The sequence below is a fragment of the Mustela lutreola genome, chromosome 6 (assembly GCF_030435805.1).
Source record: "Mustela lutreola isolate mMusLut2 chromosome 6, mMusLut2.pri, whole genome shotgun sequence".
In the NCBI taxonomy this organism is placed as follows: Eukaryota; Metazoa; Chordata; class Mammalia; order Carnivora; family Mustelidae; genus Mustela; species Mustela lutreola.
In genome coordinates, this window is record NC_081295.1 from 116,086,285 (window position 1) to 116,108,437 (window position 22,153).

At 39.6% G+C, this 22,153-nt stretch overlaps 1 protein-coding gene across 2 annotated transcripts in view; it reads left to right on the top strand.

Moving 5' to 3' along the window:
* CD109 (CD109 molecule) overlaps positions 1-22,153 on the top strand; it is a 138,294-nt gene that overhangs the window by 101,048 nt on the left and 15,093 nt on the right. For both annotated transcript variants that reach the window (XM_059178469.1, XM_059178468.1), the window contains exons 24-29: positions 10,298-10,379; positions 12,691-12,919; positions 16,334-16,499; positions 18,235-18,425; positions 18,890-19,045; positions 20,299-20,364. In XM_059178469.1, the coding sequence (XP_059034452.1) occupies positions 10,298-10,379; positions 12,691-12,919; positions 16,334-16,499; positions 18,235-18,425; positions 18,890-19,045; positions 20,299-20,364 (890 nt within the window). The remainder of the gene's footprint in view (positions 1-10,297; positions 10,380-12,690; positions 12,920-16,333; positions 16,500-18,234; positions 18,426-18,889; positions 19,046-20,298; positions 20,365-22,153) is intronic.

The following is a 22,153-nucleotide window of genomic DNA, read 5'->3' on the forward strand; positions in this document are numbered from 1 at the left end:
GCTAAAAAAATAACCCCTTGTTCAGTGTAATCTAAAAATCAGGTCAATACTTCCCAACTCCTAAGTGTTTTATTTATTTATTTTTTTTGAAGGAATGGGTTACATGCAAATAGAGGCAAGCTGTTAGTGTTTTTGCTAACTTCTCCACAGTTAAGAATTAGAAAGCTTAAAGACACTATTTTGATGTGAGCTTTTCTTCCAGGTTCCCTCATTGTGTAGGGATTTGTTTATCCTAAACTAAATTTTATATTATAATGGTAATAATTAACCCTGTTTAAAGGCTTTCCAAATGTTTTCATTTAGTTCTTTTTTTCTCCTTAAGATTACCCATTTATTTATTTATTTGAGACAGCGCACACATGTGCGTGTGCGCGAGTGTGTGCATGATTGGGGGAGGGGCAGAGGGAGGGAGGTAGAATCTTAAGCAGACTCTGAGCTGAGCATGGAGCCCAACCAGGGGCTCAATCTCATAACCCTGAGATCATGAACTGAGCTGAAACCAAGAGTCAGACACTTAACTGACTATGCCACTCAGGTGCCCCATGTTTTCATTTAATTCTTACAAAAACCCTAGGAGATGGGTGTATTGATATTATTTCCATTTCACAGGTGAGGAAACTGAGGCACAGGGAGGTTACATAACTTACGCATGATTACTCCTGGGTGATCTGGTTCTGGAATTCATGTTCTTCTTCAGATCAATTGGAATAAGTTTACTTTGTAACATTCTTAGGTTGTTAAAAGCCATAACAGGATGGAAAATGTCCAGGAATTGGCCAAGGTGATTGAGTATGGCCAGTGTGCAAGAAGTCTCAAAGGGGCTTCTGATAAAATAGTAAGGGAGGGGGCGCCTGGGTGGCTCAGTGGGTTAAGGCCTCTGCCTTCGGCTCGGGTCGTGGTCCCAGGGTCCTGGGATCGAGCCTCATATCGGGCTCTCTGCTCAGCATGGAGCCTGCTTCCTCCTCTCTCTGCCTGCCTCTCTGCCTACTTGTGATTTCTGTCTGTCAAATAAATAAATAAAAATCTTAAAAAAAAATAGTAAGGGAGGAACATGGGCTTCTATCAGGAAGGAGACAGCAGAGACACCTGAAGTGTCCGGTTAGAGCAGAATGAGCTGTAAGATGTGGGATCCATGAGGATGAGCTGGTGAGGGTCGAAAGCTCTCTCTGGGGTAGGCCGGCACGAACAAGGGCTGAGAGGGAGGAAGGGGGTTGTGAGTCAGGAACCACGTACCGCATGAGAGGACAAACTGGGGGAGACCAGGGATTGGAATCAGAGCTGAGGGGAAACTGAGTGTTGCTGTGGAGAAGGTGAGAGCGGTATATTTTCCCTCGGGTTCGAGCCAGGCCCCGCAGGCCTGCAATGTGGTTAGGTCTTCAGGAAATTCTCAGAGATCTACCAATTGGAACTTTCCGTACAGAGCTGCCTATTTAAAATTATCCTCCTTCATACATGTATCTGTGGATCAGTCATATTTCAACGTATAAATTCAAGAGCTGCTTTTTTCAAGTTCTATTATAAGGTTTAAGAAGTGGTACCGAGTGTGCCATGCTAAAAAAGAAAACTGAGATTTCACACGTTGCCATAATGGTTATACTTAAGGAGCTGAAAAATATTTGGGATTGTCGTAATTCAACTGCACCTTTTTAAAAACAAGATGCTGACTTGTATTCAAGATTTGGGGTGACTGGCTTCAAGTAGAAAGTAGGTAGGAACTAGGCTGTTGCTTTATAATATGATACACATTCTTTGGAATAATTTAATAAAATAAGATAAAATATTTTAGAAAGTGCCCCATAATTCTGTATTTTATATGCTTTATGAATTATAATGTTGTCTAGCCAAGTATCAATGCTTTAAAAAGACAGAATGAATTTTCTAGTTTGAACTCCTTAAGGAATGATAAAATGATAAATCATCCCTTAATTTGAGTTGTGTTCTAGATACTTTGCTCTGGGTTAGCAGAGGTCCTAAAAAATGAATGTTCCAAATCCTTTGTATGGGTTTTTTTTGTTTTTCCCAAAAGGAGCGCTCGTCCCTCAGGCCAGCCCTAGCCAGGCTAAGCGCCAGCCTGCTGTATTTCAAAGCTGTTTTCCTGGGGGCTGCATCTCCTTGATGCTTGAGAGCCTTCCTCACCCTTGCTGGTTGTTTGAAGGTGCAGAGGGCCAGGGGGCAGAAAAAACATGGTTCTCTGAAGGCCGTATAGTCTTGCAAGCTGCTGTAGGCTTGAAGAACACTACTGCTGTGAAGTAGGCAAGCCTCACCTTGGGGGACAGGAGAACCCTGTGGTGACAGTTCCCACTGTGCATCCGGTCATACCTGGGCTCTGAATCCTGCCTCCTGCTTTGGGCCGGTTTCCCTTAGCCTTGTTTTCCCACCTATAGGATAGGGGTCATAAAGTACCCACTTCACGGGATTTGTTTTGAAGATGAAATAAGACATTTTAGCACTTTAACGCAACAAATGCCCAGTAACTGTTAGCTGGAGTGTATACAGTCAGTTGCATCTGACGGGGAGTTAGGGTCCGCAGTCAGCAAGTAATCCCTGTCCATCTGCCTCAGAAACAGATGTGAGGTTCTGCTCTTTCCATCCCATGGCGAATCCTTCTACTCACATACCATCATTGCTCAGCTGGACAACTCCAGTGGCTTCTTTTTACAAAACCTCTCTGCTTCTATGTTCATTCCCCTTCAATACAAGCTCCACATATAATAAAAGGGATTTAAAAAAATTTTTTTGAAAGTATTTATTTATTTGACAGACAGAGATCTCAAGTAGGCAGAGAGAGAGAGAAAGGAGGAAGCAGGCTCCCCACCGAGCAGAGAGCCTGACTCGGGGCTTGATCCCAGAACCCTGAGCCGAAGGCAGAGGCTTCAACCCACTGAGCCACCCAGGCACCCCTAAAAGGGATTAAAAAAAAAAAAGATTTTAATTATTTGTCAGATTGAGAGAGAGAGAGAGAGCACAAGCAGGGGAGCAGCAGGCAGGGTGAAAAGCAGGTTTCTTGCTGAGCAAGGATCCCAGTGTGGGACTGGATCCCAGGACCCTGGGATCATGACCATGAGCTTAACCGACTGAGCCACCCAGGGGCCCCAATAAAAAGGATCTTTTGAAAATGTTAAAATATGGTCACTTCCTTGCTTAAAATTCTCTAGTGGGTTCTGCAGCGGGTGACCTGGCCTTGGCCTCCATTTCTCACCTCACTGAGGCTGCCCTGTCTTGGCCCCCTCGGCTCGATCCAGAGCACTCCCTGCCTCCATGGTGCTTCAGGGCTCTAAGCTTGCTCTTCCTTCTCCTGGGACCCTCCCATGGCTGGCTCCTTCTCATCACTTAAGTAGTGTTTTCCCTCGCAGTGGCCTTCGCTTCCCATTTAGGAGCTCTCATTTCCTTTTCTTTCCGCACTTAGCATTATGTGCAGTGTTCTAAGTTGCCTGTTACCTGTGTAAGCTCCGTGATAGTGCAGGCCGTGTTTAAGCTCTCACCATCATATTGCCATATGAGCCCTGCTTTAAATGCAGCCTGGATGAAGGAGTTACTGTCAGTATTCACTTCCTGGGGCCTCGGACTCCTCATCCTAATGCAGGGGCTGGGTCCAGAACATCTCTCAGGTACTTGCACAATGCCATGATTGTTTTAAACACTCAAGGTTCTATCTGGCCTGGGCCTTTTCTTAGGAGCTAGGCACAGGGGTCAGTGGTTTCGACTCACTTTCCGAGCTGGCGAGGTGGCTGATGGAAGTCGACACAATGGTGCTCCCCCAAATACATCATTTCACCCGCTGAACTCAATTTTTATGTTTCAAAGTCGTGGACAAAAGCTTCTTGGTATAATGATTTTCATTATGAAATCAGTTTCTCATTTCAGAGACTTTGTTTTTTCTTTTGCCATCACATTTGCCAAAGTCCTTTAAATACACTGTAGTTGTTTTTACTTTTTAAGAAATTAAAGTGGCTTTGGCATGAGTCATGATTATATTATTTAAATGTCATTTATGAACAGCGCATTGTTTTACTTAAATCATGCTTGGCCCAGGAGCCCTGTAACCTAACCCATTGTTTTTTTGGTCAAAACAACAGCTTCATCATTGAACGAAGTCTCTCTTGCTGTCAAAAAGAAAACCTGTAAAATGAAAACTGTTTTTGATAAGGACTGGAAATGCTGTTAATTAAAGATTTAAACCCCTTGTTTTCCTTGAATATTTAAAAATGGAACCTGTGGCTCCATTTTTGAAGTGAGACTCAGACCGAACCTTGTTGAAAACACATTATATTTATTTTCTGTTGAAATAAAAACAGGAGGGGTGCCTGGGTGGCTCAGTGGGTTAAGCCTCTGCCTTTGGCTCAGGTCATGATCTCAGATTTCTGGGATCAAGCCCCGCATTGGGCTCTCTGCTCAGCAGGAGCCCACTCCCCCTCCTCTTTCTCTGCCTGCCTCTCTGCCTACTTGTGATCTCTGTCTGTCAAATAAATAAATAAATAAATAACATCTTAAAAAAAAAAAAAAAAGAAAAACAGGAAAAATAAGTTTCAGAATTTTTTTTTAAAAGATTTTAAAAAATTTATTTGGAGAGTGAACCAGAGAGAGTATATGGGGTGGTGGTAGAGGGAGAAGGAGAAGCAGACTCCCATGCTGAGCAGCAAGCCTAACACAGGACTCAGTCTCAGGACCCTGAGATCAGGACCTGAGACAAAGGCAGGTGCTTAACTGACTAAGCCACCCAGGTGCCCCTAGGTTTCAAAATTCTGATGCTGCTCTGGGAGTCACAAGAATGGCTAGAAGCAATAGTGAAATTACTGAAAAACTATAAAACCTGGGGAAGTAAGTTCTCGATCTCCGTATTCCATATCATACAGAGTAAGGACATTGATAATGATTACTTTTCTTTTAGTACAGAAACTATTTTTATCAGCTTTTTATCAGAGAAAGTGAGTGATGGAGTCACAAGGAGCTGATTTTACTTCTTTTACTTATATGTAATTTTGACACTTGAGGTAAACCAAATCAAATTATGTTCAGGGTTTTTTTTCTATGTCTTTCTAGTCTTTCTATCAATAGTATTTTCTTTTTTTATATATCATAATATATATATTATATAAGATTTTATATATTTATTTCACAAACAGAGATTAAAAGCAGGAAGAGAGGGAGGAGGTAGCTGGCTTCCTGCCAAGCAGAGAGCCCGATGTGAGGCTCGATCCCAGGACCCTGGGATCATGAGCCGAGCTGAAGGCAGAGGCTTTAACCCACTGAGCCACCCAGGCGCCCCTGTTGACAGTATTTTCATATTTATTATGATAAATAGTAAATATTTTACATCCATGGCTACTCCAAAGAAAATTCATGACCCAGGAAATGTGTAGCTTTTTTGGCCTTTTATAAACAACAGTTCATGGGTCATTATCCCAACAGTCTCTTGACGGCTTCTGTATTTTAATTTTCAGAAGTGTCTGTTAATTCCTATTATACTATTGCTTTCTAACTCAAGAGCTATTCACGAAACTATGATCTTCAGGCAATACTCTTATTTCCTCATAAACTTTTGGAGGAAAGCATCTTAATACCTTTTCCACCTATTATGAAAATTTCCAGCTGAGGTGACTACACTTGAATGTTGAATTGTGTTAACCGTAAACGTCACGAGTCAACGGTGTCTTTTACTGCTTGTGGAGTGGTTGAGTTGCAGGAGAAGCAGCTGAGGGTTAACGATGCATGGCTGATTTAGGTGAGGAAGGCTGTCTCACAGGATATTCCTACTGGGAGACTCATATAAGTTCCTTTCTCTATGTCCTGATTCTCTCCTTTGTTTTGCCATGGGAGCAGAGCTGGAGATTTGGAGTCTCTGTTTCATCTAAACCAGCTCAAGAAATGCACTCCACAACTGGAGATTGTCTGAGTCCTCCCCCTCCTCCGGGCTGGCTGCCCCCAGTAGAGGAATGGTGTTAGTTGTTGATATTAATGGGGACTGTTGGAGGTCAGCCACCTGAGGGGTAATTTCCATAAGCAGTGATCTCATCTGCATGATCTCATCTCTCTGGTTTTACAATAACTCATACTTGGAACTGCAGTTGTTGACGTGATTTGGGGGCTTGGAAGCACATGGTCCTCTCTTTAGAAGCTGGTCGTCCTTCTCACAGAGACATTTCCTGTAGTGATGGGGGGTCCTGAAAGCTTTCTTTCCTTCTTTCTTCTCTCCTTTCCTGTCCTCTCCACCCCTCTCTCTCTTCCCATTTTCTGTCAGATTGAGTTCACAGTTAAATTCTATCTGGTGGATTTAGTCCTGAACGGGAAACTGAAGGAGAATGTCTTGGACTCTTTCGCTAATTTCCTTTGTAAACACTAGAAAGTTTTTCTGCTTCTCCGTGAACCCTGACGGCCTCTGAAAAAGGAAGAGATTATATACTGGCTTTTTTTTTTCAAGGTTTATGAAAACTAAAACATGTTGAAATGATCTAGTCTTAGTAATGCCTATCATTTTTTTCTATTCTTGTTTGTTTCCTTTTTTGAATATGTAGAACATTAATATGCTTCCCAAAGACCAACTTATTACTCTTTTTGTGAATAACCAACTTACTCTGTTCTGTGAAGGGTTATCTCTCCCTCTTGTACCCCTTCTCCCAACCCTTTGTGGGTAACTTCATTAATTTCTAGTTTTTTTCCCTCTCTCTCTGTGCAGAAATTAACATATGCATATATATTTTCTTATTTCCTCTTTTTCTTACACAAAAGGTAGTATACCATACATACTATTTTAGACTGCCTTTTTCACTTAAAAGTGCATGCAGGAAATCATGCTGTATAAGTTTAGAGGGACATCCTCATTTTTTTTTTCTCTTTTTAAAAACAGCTTTATTGAGATATACTTGACACACAAAACTCCACATATTTAATGTGTATATAGTTTTTTTTAATAATTTTTTATTTTTTATAAACATATATTTTTATCCCCAGGGGTACAGGTCTGTGAATCACCAGGTTTACACACTTCACAGCACTCACCAAAGCACATACCCTCCCCAATGTCCATAATCCCACCCCTTTCTCCCAAACCCCCTCCCCCCAGCAACCCTCAGTTTGTTTTGTGAGATTAAGAGTCACTTATGTTTTGTCTCCCTCCCAATCCCATCTTCTTTCAACATCCTCATTTTTTTCACACTTGCATAGTCTCCACTTGTTTATGCACCACAGTTTACTCAACCAGTTTCCAATCTGGGGGCATTTAGGTACTTCCAGTACTTTTGCAATTACAAATAATGCTGCAGTGCATAATCTTATCATCTTCTGCATACATTTTTTTTATATATTGTTAGAGATATATCTTCAGGGTAGAATCCTTAAAGTTGGATTATTGGGTCAAAAGACATAGACACTCCCTTACATAGCACTTGTACTGTTCTGAGTTCCCTCTAGCATCGAACAAGGTATTGGTGTTTTTACAGCCTTCCCAACAGAATGGGTGGTCAGACGTGAATCTTTGCTAACAGGATGGGTGAGAAATGGTATCTCAGTGTAGTTTTAATTTGCATTGCACTTATTATGAAGTTGAACATTTTTCCATATATTGAAGTCCATCTCCCTTGGTTTCATTTGTGAAATGTTTCTTGTCGTTTGTCCATTTTCTTTCTTATAGGATTTTACTCTTTTTTTCTAAACTTAAAAGGTACTTTATATAAGTATATGTATAGCCATGTAGTAGTAATATATAAATATATATAATTTATATGTTAATATTAGGGACATTAGCCATTTTTCTGTGTGTGGCACATATTTTCTTCTAATTAGCATTATCCTGTGTTTTGCCATGGAAAAGTTTAAAATAATTTTTTATGGTCCTATTTATTACATATTTTCTTAAAAATTGGGAGTTAGAAAGCCCATGCCTGTGGTATGGAGTGATACCTCTTTTTACTGAGGGCTTGCCATGTAAAAGGTGCTGTGCTCTGTGCTGAGGACTTTTCATACATTAACTGAAGGAGCTCTGTGAGTTAGCGGGAAACAGCAGCTTTGGAGACCTAGACCTTGGCTATGTCTGGTTACGGAAGTTGACTAGTTTCTGGCTTCAATACCTCCCAACTGCATGACCCTGCACTTGGTGTGTTGTGAGTTCCAGTGTCCTCATCTCTGATGATGTTATCTCTAAATAGCCTTTACATCCTAGAGTTGTGAGAATTACCTGGGTTCATACATGTGAAAGGGTTTTGAACAGTTCCTGACATACAATCACCGTTGGATCAAGATTTGATATTTAATTATTGTACCATAATATTTCAATTTTAAATATCAAGATTATAGCCCCATTCTTTAAATTAAAGCAGAATTCTGACATCACCTAAATGTTGTTTATATTTCTTTCTTTCTTTCTTTTTTTATATTTCTTTTCCTGTAGGTCTTAAAGATCACCATGACACAGTGTCTTGTTTTTTACATGCTTTGTCTTATTGCAGCTTTAATTAGATCTGGAGTTTCTGGGGAAGGGCTTAAGGAGGAAAGTTTGGGACATGGCAAGAGCAGATCAACTGTAATTTTAAACCATCAGTGCTCATGTTTTGTTAGTTAAATATGAATTAATTTCTTATAGTTATTGATGCTTCTAAAATGTGGTATTCATAGAGTAAAACTTTTTTTGTTCCTAGAGTTTACTAGAGATTGAATTCAACATTTTGTAAATGCTTATGGTTGCCAGGCTTTATGTGACCATGCTGCAAAGTTCATACTGTGTGATGTCACCTGCCTATACTAGAATCTTGTGATTTTCAGGAATACTTCTTGGTTACCAGAGAATCATTGATAATGCCTTGTGTTGGAACAACTTTTCACTTTTTCTTCTGCTTGCTTTCTAATGATTAATTATTGATATTTCAATTTCATTTTTAGCAGCTTAGTTTGTTGTGGGTTGTTTGGTGAATCTTCTTGTGATCTCAGTCATTGGTCTTTGAGACCTACTACGTCCATTGCTTTTCAGATATGAAACACCTGCCTTATTTGCAGCCATTTATTTGCAAATATGAAACATTTGCTTTTATTAAAGTCACTATATGAGCCTTAACCCCCTTCTCAATTTACTTCTAAGGTGAGACTTCATTACCATTGCTGGCTTCTTCTCTTTTTTTTTTTTTTGAGAATTTGGAATTGATGTGGTGGCAGACAGGTTGGTTCTTTGGTTTACTTCAGTTGGCCATTGCCAAAATATTTTAAAGCTGTTGTCTTAGATTATTTAACAATTTTCCCATTCTGTTGCTGGCCTAAAAATAGAAATTAGTTTTACTTTTTATTTTAGCCCAAAACTTTGATTTTGATACTCTAGATAGCATTTTTCTTAGGTAGCAAACAATTTTAGATGATTAAGCATGGAAACTATTGTAGTCAACCCTACAAAGTTAAATAAAACTTGGCCTTTAGTTTGTTACTTTTAAATTATTTATTTATTTATTTAGAGCACGAGTTTGGGGAGGGACATGGGGACCGAGAATCTTTTTTTTTTTTAAAGATATATTTATTTATTTTTGTGAGAGGGACAGAGAGAGAGAGAGAACACACGAGCATGAGCAGTGGGGAGGGTCAGAGGAAGAGGCAGACTTTATGCTGAGCAGGAAGCCTGTTGCAGGACTTGATCCCAGGACCCTAAGATCATGGCCTGAGCAGAAGGCAGATGCTTAACTGATTGAGCCACCCAGGCACCCCCCCTACCTTTTTTTTTTTGTGTGTGGTGCAAAAAGGTGATTTTATTAAAGCACAATGATAGGACCGATAGGTAGAAAGAGCTGCTGCAGGGAGAGAGAATTTTTTTTTTTTTAAGATTTTATTCAGAAGTAAGCAGACAGGCAGGCAGGGGGCAGGAAGCAGGCTCCCCACTGAGCAGAGAACCCAACTCGGGGCTTGATCCCAGGACCCTGAGATCATGACCTGAGCCGAAGGCAGAAGCTTAACCCACTGAGCCACCCAGGCGCCCCAGGAGAGAGAATCTTAACTTGCTCTCACAACCCTGAGATCATGACCTGAGCCAAAATCAAGAGACCAGTTTGCTTCTTTAAGTGGCTAGAATTGTTGTCTCTGTTTTGGTATTTTTCTGAATTTAGTTGGAGCTATCACAGTTCTTATTTTACACATTCTGCTTGAAAAGTCTTGATAGTTTTACTCTCTCACAGCACTTAATATAGAAAATATTCAGTATCAGTTGCTGATTTAATATCTTCTTTCCCATTCTTTGTTTATGTTTCTGTAATATGAAATCATGATTAGAAACTTCCATTCATTTCAAGTTGTGATGACATTGATCATCTGTGCCCTTTTTGTCTGACAGGTTACCAGAGAGAACTTCTCTATCAGAGGGAAGATGGCTCTTTCAGTGCTTTTGGGAATGATGACCCTTCCGGGAGCACTTGGTAAGTGTGTTTTTGTTTTTGTTTTAAGATTTATTTATTTATTTGAGTGAGAGAGTGCCAGTGAGTCCGGGGAAGGGCACAAGGGGAAAGAGAGTGAAACTTTAGCAGATTTCTCGCTAAGCTTGGAGTCTGACTCAGGACTTGATCTCAAGACTCTGAGATCATGACCTGAACTGAAACCAAGAGTCGGACATTTATGCAACTGAACCACCCAAGGACCCCCACTTGGTAAGTGTTTTTTACTAATAGAACAAATCTTTCAGGAGTGGGCTCTTATTCAGGCAAAATGGCCATGAAACTGACAGATGTGTCCCTATGTATATGGGCTCATAGGTTGCTTTTCCTATAGCCTGTCTTTAAGGGAGATTTTCTTTTTTAAATATGGTTTTAAAACACTAACAAGTAAAATGTTTTTATTTAGAAAAGATAAGCTATAAATCCTTTTTTTGTGGGAAAAGTAATAAAAAATACTTTATGATGATGGTGCAGTTGACAAGAAAAACTGGTTAGAAATACTGAGTGATTATTACATAGCTTTTTTTTGTTGTTGTTTATTTAATTTAATTTTTTTTTTTTTTTTTTTTTAGAGAGAGCACGAGTGCAGGGGTGGAGGGGCAGAGGGAGAGGGAGGAGAGTGAATCTTAAGCAGGCTCCATGCCCAGTGTGCATGGACATTTAACTCAGTGAACCATCCAGGCACCCCGACATAGTTTTTTTCTTAGTTATACATGATCAATACAAATTTTGTATTAACACAGTCAACATAGGTTTCTTTAAGGTTATTTTTTGTGAAAAACTGTGATGGAATTAAGTAATAAGCAACCAGATTTCCTCCAGAATGGAATTTCTGTGAGGCTGATTTTGGATGATTATTTTCTCTCCTTGTACTGTTGTCAGTTCTTCATTTCACCCAGAAGATTAACTAACTGTAGCAGTCAGGTTGGACAAGGCACGTGGTGATAACAACCCCCTAATCTCAGTAGTTTAACAAGAGCTTCTTTCTTGCTCATGCTGCAAGTTCACTATTGGTCAGCGGGGGGCGCTGTAGTTCTTCCTCAGCAGACCCCATTTCCCAGGACGCTCCGGGCTTACGCGAGTCTGGGAAGAGAAAGCTGGTGGACCCCTCACCGGTAATTAGGAGCTTCAGCCTGGGTGCAGCATTTCTCCTCACTGAGTCATTGTCAGAGCAGGTCACATGGCCGTCCTTAACTTCAAAAGGGTGGAAAAGTGAACTTCTCTGCATACTCAAAGTAAAAGAGGATCAGCTGTTACTGAATACTAGTAATATTTATCACACCTCAACAGTTCATAGAATGAGACATATTGGCTTCACTTCAAATTCTCTTTTGGCCTGTGTCAGGATATAGATCCATAAATAGAAAGGTTTCAGTGTTTTATTGCTTGATGATCTTTTCACCTAAATATTTATTGTTCTGTAGCAGGCATTGCCTAACGTTTTCTGTAAAGGTCTGACAGTAAATATGTTAGGCATTGCAGGCCACATAGAGTCTCTGTTGCATCTAATTCCCCTCCTGTCCGTCTGTCTGTCTTTCTTATCTCCCCCCCTTTCCTTTCCTTTTTCTTCTTCTTCCTTTCTCTCCTTTCCTTCCTTCCTTCCTTCCTTCCTTCTTTCCTTTCCTTTTCCTTCCTTCCTTCCTTCCTTCCTCTCTTCCCTTCCTTTCCCAAACTATTCTCAAGTGGAGGGTAGTGGAAGGGACACACGTGTAAACAGACACTAGGCTGGATTTGGCACAAGGACAAGATTTGCCCAAAACAGATTTGGTCTGCAAGCTGTAATTTTCTGACTCCTGTCCTGCCGGAGAGAAATTATCCGTTTTTTCTAGTTAAGAGTGCTACAGTTTGACTGTGAACTATATGTACTTCATCCATGGCTTTAGGGCTAAGCCAAGTGTGTAATGGGATCTTCCTTGGTAAATACCTAGAACACTCCAAAAATGATAACCTTGGACAATTTAATTCTTTTGGAGTGTTGAATTCTCAATTTATAAAATAGTGAGGGGGGAGGCGCATGGATTAGATGACTTCTAAATTCCTTTCCAAATCTGATATTTTAGAAGTTGACCTGGAATTTCTTGGCCATCCTCAAGTGGGAACCATGTCTACCAGCTCGGCTGAGATGTTTATGTTGCCTCCTTGTTGCCTTTTATCCCTTTGTTCCTTCTTCCATGATTATCCTTTTGTGAGTCTTTTGGTTGGGGAGAAATGTTACTGTTGGTGTTTTCTTGCTCAGTGTTATTTAGAGGACTTTATAAAGTGTATTTTATGCAGTTTTTCTCCTTTTTTCACCTAGGTTGTCAGCTTTTGTTTTAAGATGTTTCCTTGAAGCTGATCCTTACATAGATATTGATCAGAATGTGTTACACAGAACATATACGTGGCTTAAAGGACGTCAGAAATCCAATGGTGAATTTTGGGAGCCAGGAAGAGTGATCCACAGTGAGCTTCAAGGTGGCAATAAAAGTCCAGTAACGCTTACAGCTTATATTGTGACTTCTCTCCTGGGATATAAAAAGTATCAGGTACTTAATCTTTAATAAATGATGGATGGGAAATCACAAGCAAGTTACGTCTTGATGAGTCAAGAATGTGTCTGGAAACCAAAAGAGTTCTGCAATTTTACATCACATTTGAAGTCTGAGTTTGGGTACCTTTTTGCTTTGCCTTTGTGACCATATTCTAAAATCTGAGAATGAAAATATGAACCTGCTCTTTCAGAATAACTAAGAATGCTTTCTTGTATAAATGGCATACTTGCTATTGGTAAGATAAATCAATATGTATTTATCATTGAAAAGATTAGTTTCTTAGGGGACAGAAAATCCTTCAGAATTTGGGAACGTATGCTAGCAGATTTAGGTTTTTAAGAATTTTTTTTTAATTTCTAAAATATCATGGAGTGATGACAATGTCTGCTAATTTAGTACAAAAGTATACCCACACTCTAAAAATCATGTTAAAGGGGCGTGAATTCTGGATGAGAATGAGTATGCATGGAAAGTTATGCTAATGAACTTATTTTTGCTTCAGAACTGTTTCAGTGATTGATGCCTTTACTGCTTTAATGGCAACAACATTTCACATGATCAAAAACAGCCATTCTTCATAGTAAGCTCCTACTGTTTCCCTAGTCCAGTCTTAGACACATGGAAGATAAACTTTCCCATAAGCTTAGAGGTTCAAAACATGAGATCAGATATGAATAATATTTTTCTCAAACTATATTTTGTGCTCACCTCCAAGTTCATGATATTCAGTGGTAGAAGCATTGGCAAATGTTCTACTTTTTATTTCTTATTCCTTCTAGGAAATGGTGCCTATTTACTCATAAAAACTGAAAAGCAGTGTTTTTTCTTTGTTTTTAAATCTTTCCTTTTAAAATCTTTTCTTTCTTTTTATTTAAATCCCGGGTAGTTAACATACAGTGTGATATTAGTTTCGGGTATACAACCATAGTGATTCCACACTTCCATACATCACCCTGTGCTCATCATGACAAGTGCAGTCCTTAATCCCATCATCTGCTTCACCCATCCTCCTGCCACCTCCCCTCCGGTGACCATCAGTTTGTTCTCTACACTTAAGAGTCTGCTAATGGTTTGCCTCTCTCTTTTTTTCTTCTTCGTTCATTTGTTTTATTTCTTAGATTCTACATATGAGTGAAATCATACGGTATTTGTCTTTCTCTGACTGACTTGCTTCACTTAGCGTAACACTTTCTGGCTTCATTCATGTCACTGTAAATGGAAAGATTCCATTTTATTTTATGGCTGAGTAATATTCCATTGTGTACACGCATGCACGTGCACACACACAGACACACACACACACACACACAGGCCAGCACATGCCTCGAGCACAGGTTGCTCATTCGCTGGAGCCTGGCCCACTCATCTGGCCAGGGAATGACGAGATGAGAGATGATAAAGTAGCGACTACATGGGACAGTGCTCAGAGGTCAAGGCTACATCTGAGAATCTTTGGCATCTAAATGTCTAATGTTGGGGTTTGGGGGTGGATATGTTTTTCAGCTTTGACACAAGGACTCCCTGGTACGAACATTCTCTCTGCCCTGCAGACAACTGACTTCCAGGGGTCACTGAAGAATGTCTTCAACCTTGCAAGAGGAAACCACATTCTGGGCGGCCTGCTCACCAACGGAGATGCTAATTTTATGTGAGTGGTCTCAGATCAGAACCCCCCACGTCCAGACTGTCCTGGTTTGTTGGTTTATGAGCACCCTCCTGGCATTTTCTTGACTCTACAGAAGGCTTTTCCTCAATTAACAGCCCTTCCCACTCCAATGGGTTAAGACCCACTGGTGGAGAGAAATTCCTACTGGGGGTAGAGACAGAAGCTAGGGAGATGCTGAAGACAGTTTCAGTCATTTTTTCTGGGGAAGAGAATGGCTGCTCACTTCCAGTCTCTTCCCCTCTCTGAGACTCAACTCCTGCCCCGTTACATGGGGAACTATAGCATCTGACCCCATTGGACTGTCATAAATATTAAGTGAAATAAAACGTGCTTACACAGCTCCCTGCCCTCACTAAGTCCCCAGTCAACAGTACCAGTTTGGACAACCTCTGTTGTAACAATGTGGCAATCACAAAAATTGATGCCACCTGACCACCAGAGCTTAGAAGACCCAGGTCCCCTCTTCTTAGTATGTTCAAAACTGCTGCTGATTGTAGGCTGCCTTTTAGTTTTGTTGATTATTTCTTTGGTTTGTGGAAGCTTTTTATTTTGATGTAGCTCCAGTAGTTTATTTTTGCTTTTGTTTCACTTGCCTCAGGAAACATATGTAGAAAGAAGTTCCTACGGCCGAGGTCAAAGAGATTACTGCCTTTGTTCTCTTCTAGGATTTTATGGTTTCTGGTCTCACATTTAGGTCTTTAATAAATTTTGAATTTATTTTTGTGTATGGTTCACTTTCATTCTTTTGCATGTGGTTGTCCAGTTTTCCCAACAGCATTTGTGAAAGAGACTGTCTTTTTCTCATTGGATATTCTTTACTGCTTTGGGGAGATTAATTGACCATATTGTTATTGCTGGTTTATTTCTGGGATTTGTATTCTCTTCTGTTGATCTAGGTGTCTATTTTTGTACCAGTATCATACTGTGTTTTTTTTTTTTTTTTAAGATTTTATTTATTTATTTGACAGAGAGAGAGATCACAACCAGGCAGAGAGAGAGGAGGAAGCAGCCTTCCTGCTGAGCAGAGAGTCCCATGCGGGGCTCGATCCCAGGACTTGAGATCATGACTTGAGCTGAAGGCAGAGGCTTCAACCCACTGAGCCACCCAGGCGCCCCCAGTACCATACTGTTTTGATTACTACAGTTTTGTAATATAACTTGAAGCCTGGAATTGTGATGCCTCCAGATTTGCTTTTGTTTTTCAAGATTGCTTTGGCTATTTGGGGTCTTTTGTGGTTCCATACAAATCTTCGGATTGTTTGTTCTAGCTCTGTGAAAAATGCTGTTGGTAGGGATTGTACTTTTGATGGGGATTGTACTAAATATATAGATTGCTTTTGGGTAGCGAGGACATTTTAACATTATTTGTTCTTTTACTCCATGTGAGCATGGAATGTCTTTCCACTTCTTTGTGTTTTCTTCATCAGTGTTTTATAGTTTTCAGAGTACATGTCTTTCACCTCTTTGGTTAAGTTTATTCCTAGGTATCTTCTTCTTTTTGGTGCAATTATAAATAGGTACGATTCCTTCATTTTTCTTTCAAATGCAGTATTATTTTCAAAATGAATAGCAAATCTTTAAATGTCAGTGATCATCCTTGATTCCCATTGCTCAGGACAAAGTCAGATACGTAAACACACACTGAAATTACTTTTTGAATGAATGTTTGGAAATACTTTTTGTTTAAAAAATGTGTGGTAATGGGTTACTTTGTATAGTAAAACATATGTTTTTTTTTCAAGCCTAATATTGATGTGCAAGAGTCTATCAACTTTTTGGAGTCTGAATTTAATAGAGGAATTTCAGACAATTATACTTTAGCTCTTATAACTTATGCACTGTCATCCGTGGGGAGCCCTAAAGCCAAGGAAGCTTTGAATATGCTGACTTGGAGAGCAGAACAAGAAGGTAATGCATGGGGTTGTTTGAGATTGTTAGACTACTATGCATTATGAAATATACAAAGTATGTGAGAAAGTTTTGTAAGCCAGATAGGAAGTTGATAACATTTACCTCTTCTGAATGGGATGATAAATGAAATGCAGATGAGATCAGATGAGTCTGACATGGCTGCTTCTGCTCTCCCTGTGTTTTCTAGAGAATTTCAGGGCTTGTGTGTTTCCTTGTTTTAGATATGTTCTGCCTTATGTCAGTTACCTTTTGAGCTCTTTGATACCATTTCTGGTTTGGTGGCCTTGAGTGGTCATTAGGACAAAAAGTTGTAGAGAGACTTGGGTTCAAATTCTAATGCTACTTGCTTTTCTGAGCTTCAGTTTTCCTAACTATAAAATGGGAATAACAACTAGCAAATGTTCAAAATTTGAACTAAAATGCTATTTAGTAGAAATGCAAATGCTGAAAAATGCTGTTAGTGAGTTGGATGACTTTTTTTTTTAAAGATTTTATTTATTTATTTGACAGAGAGAGATCACAAGTAGATGGAGAGGCAGGCAGAGAGATGGAGAGGCAGGCAGAGAGTGACCTATAAGTACTGAGCAGAGAGCCCAATGCGGGACTCAATCCCAGGACCCTGAGATCATGACCTGAGCCGAAGGCAGCGGCTTAACCCACTGAGCCACCCAGGCGCCCTAATTTTTTTTTTTTTTAAATGGGCTACAACAAGAAAAAAAGTGCAGGTGTTGCTACTTCCCGGATGACCTCTATGGTTGGAATCAAGGTGTGTGTGTGTCTGTGTGCACGTGTGCACACACGTGTGAGAGAAACAAGGGTAGACAGAGATGGGGATGAGTGGGCAGAAATAAGTAATGTCCACTGATTTGAAGCCTTGTTAATTCAAGAAAGGATAAATGTTGAAAGTGCTTAGAGATTTTTTTTAAGACTGTAAAAAACATTGCATTATTTTTAGCAGTAATTTAGATTGCATTCTTATTATCTTTACTGCCTTTTGCAGTGCTGGGCACTAGATTGTTACCTGGAGACTGTAGGTCTTGATATTTCTTCTCTGCTTGTTTAAGTGGTAGTTATTATTCCACCTGAGTGTGATCATCTAAAGAATAATATTTGAGCGGGGAGTGGGGACGCCCAGTAAGATGTTCCTCTGAGGGTAACAGGAATATCTCTAGGAAGATTGTTGATCTGGCCAGGGTCCTTCATTTTTTCTTTTTTCCTTCGGGGCTTGGATTTTTGAACTTATAACACCAAATTTCAGATAATGAAAAAAAGGAGAGGTTTCCGGGAACATTAGAGCTGGTTAATGGCAGATTCTCAGAACGGGATTCTTTCTAATGTGTCCTAAAATATTTTTAGGATGGCCTGGTCAGAAAAGTTATGTACATTATCTTCTGGAGTATAGTATGTTTTTCTTTTATTTATAGCTGTTTAGTTTTGAGCCAAACATGTGGAATTTCCCTTGGGAAATTATTTTCATCAAAATATCTTCAAATACAAGGAAATGGATGAAAATTTATAAGTTGCATTAGTTTAGAAACTGACCTATAAGTACATGTTTACATATGTGTCTGTGTTTGTGAATACACATATATTTGCATGGCATAAATATATTCATATTTGGAAATATATATATATGTTGTAAAGTAGGACTTGGACCAGTGTAGGAATATTTAATGGTATAAAATAAAATTTTTGCTCCATTGGTCAGACTATTACCATTTGTTTCTTACAGGAGGCATGCAATTCTGGGTATCATCAGAGCCTAAACTTTCTGAATCCTGGCAGCCACGTTCCTTGGATATTGAGGTTGCGGCCTACGCGCTGCTCTCACACTTCCTGCAGTATCAGGTGTCTGAGGGAATCCCAATTATGAGGTGGCTCAGCAGCCAAAGAAATAGCTTGGGAGGTTTTGCATCTACCCAGGTGAGTGATGATAGTTTTTCGTTTTTTAAACTAAATATAGTTTAAATATAAATGTAATTTTTTAAAGGAAGTAGGTGGTTGCTTTCTTCATGACTTCATAAAATTGGCAATTGAAAAATTTAGTACTGTAAGTCAAAGGTCTAAGTTACTAATTTTCATCTTTTTCTCATCACGGATGTAAACATCATCTGTGCTATGTATGTGGGAAAAATTAGTTCCCCATGTATCCAGGCCATCTTTCCTGCGTGGTAACTGATGGAGCAGATACTCAGTGTCAGTCAGCAGATACTTTCCGAGCCTTTCCTGTACTGTATGTCTTGGACCTTCAGAAATGAATAAAGGAGAACTCCACTCCCAAGGAGGGTGGATGACTACATAGCAGGTCTCCTAATTACCCACTTTAAAGACTCTTCAGTGACACTGATATAAGCTTGTATGCACACATGTTTTTCTTTCCTCAATAGGACACCGTTGTAGCCTTGAAGGCCCTATCTGAATTTGCAGCCCTAATGAACACAGACAGGACCAACATCCAAGTGACTGTGACGGGGCCCAGTTCACCAAGTCCTGTAAAGTTTCGGATTGACACACAGAACCGCTTTCTCCTCCAGACATCAGAGGTGTGGACAAGGGGGTGGTTATTTACAATTATGTGCAGGTGATTCCTTATGCTGGAATGTTGTTTTATTATTTATTTCCATTCTGTTAACTTCAACAGAAGCTTGTTCCTAGAACCCTGTAAAGAGACTGGGAGGAAGGAGTGCCCTCCTTTGGTTGAATTTGCTGAGCTGGGGAAGAGGGGAGAGCCGGGGATGGGAACTTTGGAAAGATTTGGAAAAGGAGAAAATACGGGCTCTATCATATTGGGAAAGGAGTGAACACCTGCTGAGTTCCTGTGCTCTGCAGGCAGTGTGCCAGATTTCTTCACATGTACTATTGCATTTGCTTCTCAAACCAACACTAAGAAAATATTTCATCTCTACCATGCACATGATAAAACTGAGGCTGAGGAAGGTTAAGTAACTTGCTCAAGATCATGTTGCGAGAAATAGCAGGGCTAGGATATGAACCTGTGTTTCTGACTGTGTTCTTTCCAGCTGTACCACATGGCCTCTTAGGGGAATTGATAGAATCAGGACTAAATTCTTACTTTAAAATGGAATAAAGACTTATCATACACCCACTTTATTCCTGGGGTTAACCTTGTGGGAAGCTGAGAGTAATGGATGAAAGTGATAACTTCAGGGCTAGAAACTGAGGAAGAGCGCTGGTGGCAAAAGAAAAGGAGTAGTGTGACTCCTAGTCCCTGATCATGTGCCTCTGTGTTCATAGGAAGGCCAACAGATCAGTCGGATTAGGCACTAAGGGAGATGGAGGAGTGAGAGGACTTTTGTTTCTTTTTCTTTTCTTTTTTTTAAAGATTTTGTTTATTTGACAGAAATCATAAGTAGGTAGAGAGGCAGGCAGAGGGAGGGGGAAGCAAGCTCCCTGCTGAGCAGAGAGCCCGATGTGAGGCTCAATCCCAGGACCCTGAGATCATGACCTGAGCCAAAGGCAGAGGCTTTAACCCACTGAGCCACCCAGGCGCCCCAGGACTTTTGTTTCTTGTCTCTCTTGCTTCTGCACCTCTAGGAGGGCAGCCCTATCTCCTCTCTCAAAGGCAGAGGTGGGGGGGTGTGGAGAGTGGACCCTTCCTCTGCCTTCACCTCTCTTACCTGGTTGGCTTTTGACATGGGAAGCTGTGTGAATTCTTAGAGCTTTTCACAGATGGCTTACACTCCTAGTGAGGGGTGACACTGATATCCTGTGCTTGCTAGAAAGATGGAGGTATGGAAGATTAGTCTTATTCACTTTTCCCCCCATCTTCATTCAGCTTGCTGTGGCTCAGCCAATTGCTGTTAATATTTCCGCAAGTGGTGTTGGATTTGCTATTTGTCAGGTATGTAACGATTTTCATTTTTGTTTAGTTCAATAATTCTAAATGTTAGAACAGTTCTTTCATTTGGGGTACTGCTAAATCTGTAACAGATAATGCATAAAATTCTTAAGGATCTCTATCTGTGACTTAGGTAAGATAAATCACTCTCTTTAATAAAAAGTATTAGAGATGTCACTACTAGTCAGTGGAAAGCAACCAATGGATTGATAATCTTGGAAAAAGACTCCTTGTGTATTATATGCTCTTTGAAGTTAGAATTAAATTCTTTTGATATGATCGTGTGAGTTGTTGGGAATGCCCATCTTTTTGTGAAAATACAGCTCAGAAATTGTAATGCTGGTAGAGTTTCTACTAAGACTTGATAATACAATACTTATTGCCCATAACTTCTTAACATTCATTTAACAATATAAAGTTCAACATGGTATTATAAGGAATAGATTTGAAGATAGGAAATGTATCCCTTTAATGTAAATTCTTATGTAAGTGTTGGCTAATTGAATTTAAATTAAAAAATAAAGTCTTACATAATAGTAAATAAAACAATTAGAGCATGATATATCCAATGCTTTGGTATAAGAAAAATCCAAATAAACTTACTTTTAATTGTGCAATAGCATTAGAATAAAATGGAGGTAGTATGTAAAATCCTGAATGGAATAGTTATTATATTTAACACACTGGAAATTATAAGGACTTGACATAATCTTATTGCAAACAAAAATCATATGTTATAGGACCGAAAATCTTTACGTGCTTGGTTAGAATATACAAACCAAACAAACCCTGAAAGATTTATCGAGAAAGTTAAAAAAAAAAAAAAGGCTGTTATACGGAAAAAGTACTTTTCCAGAAACCAGTACAACTGTTATAGTTAAAAGAATAAGTATACTTGCTAAGTATTGCAGATAGATGGTCAGGTATCATTTCAAAACTTCCAAGTAATTCTAAGATTATTTTGTATAATATTCAAAACATGGTAGTAAATGTTTTTTTTAAAAATCAAGGAAAATTATCACAGTTGAAAGGAACAGTATTCAACAAAAAGAATAGAAAAAGAAGAGTGAATAATTTCTATTTGTCTTTACTAACAAAGGCCACATGAAAATTCTCACTCTCAAGCTGTCTTTCAAAGCAAACAGCAAATCCAAAAGTAAGTACACAGGATAGTTTAGATACAACTGAAAAATCACACATACTTATATCACTAATTGGTTGGAATTCATTCTCGATTAAAGCAAATGTAGGGCGCCTGGGTGGCTCAGTTGGTTGAGCTGCTGCCTTCAGCTCAGGTCATGATCTCAGAGTCCTGGGATCGAGTCCCGCATCGGGCTCTCTGCTCAGCAGAGAGTCTGCTTCCCTCTCTCTCTATCTGCCTGCCTCTCCATCTACTTGTGATTTCTCTCTGTCAAATAAATAAATAAAATTTAAAAAAAAAAAAAAAAAGCAAATGTAGATAAATTACTGAAGCCAAGTGAGTTTTACTTGAGCTTTGAAGGACACAGTGTAAATGTGGTACGTACTGGTCAGAAGGCTTTTGGAGAAGACTCCAAACGAAGGCTTTTGGCTTTTTGGAGAAGACTCCAAATGAACCTTTTCCAGAAAACAAAAAGGAGGGACCGATAGGCACTTGTTAGGATGGAGAAAATTGCTAACAAGTTGGACACCTCGGAATGGGTACTGAGATTCTTTTAGTTGGTATTTTTGTTAAGTGTTCTAGATAAAGAAAGGAAAGAAATCTCTGAGGTTTGCAGAGATTAACCCCATATTAAGTACTGAAATACTAAGC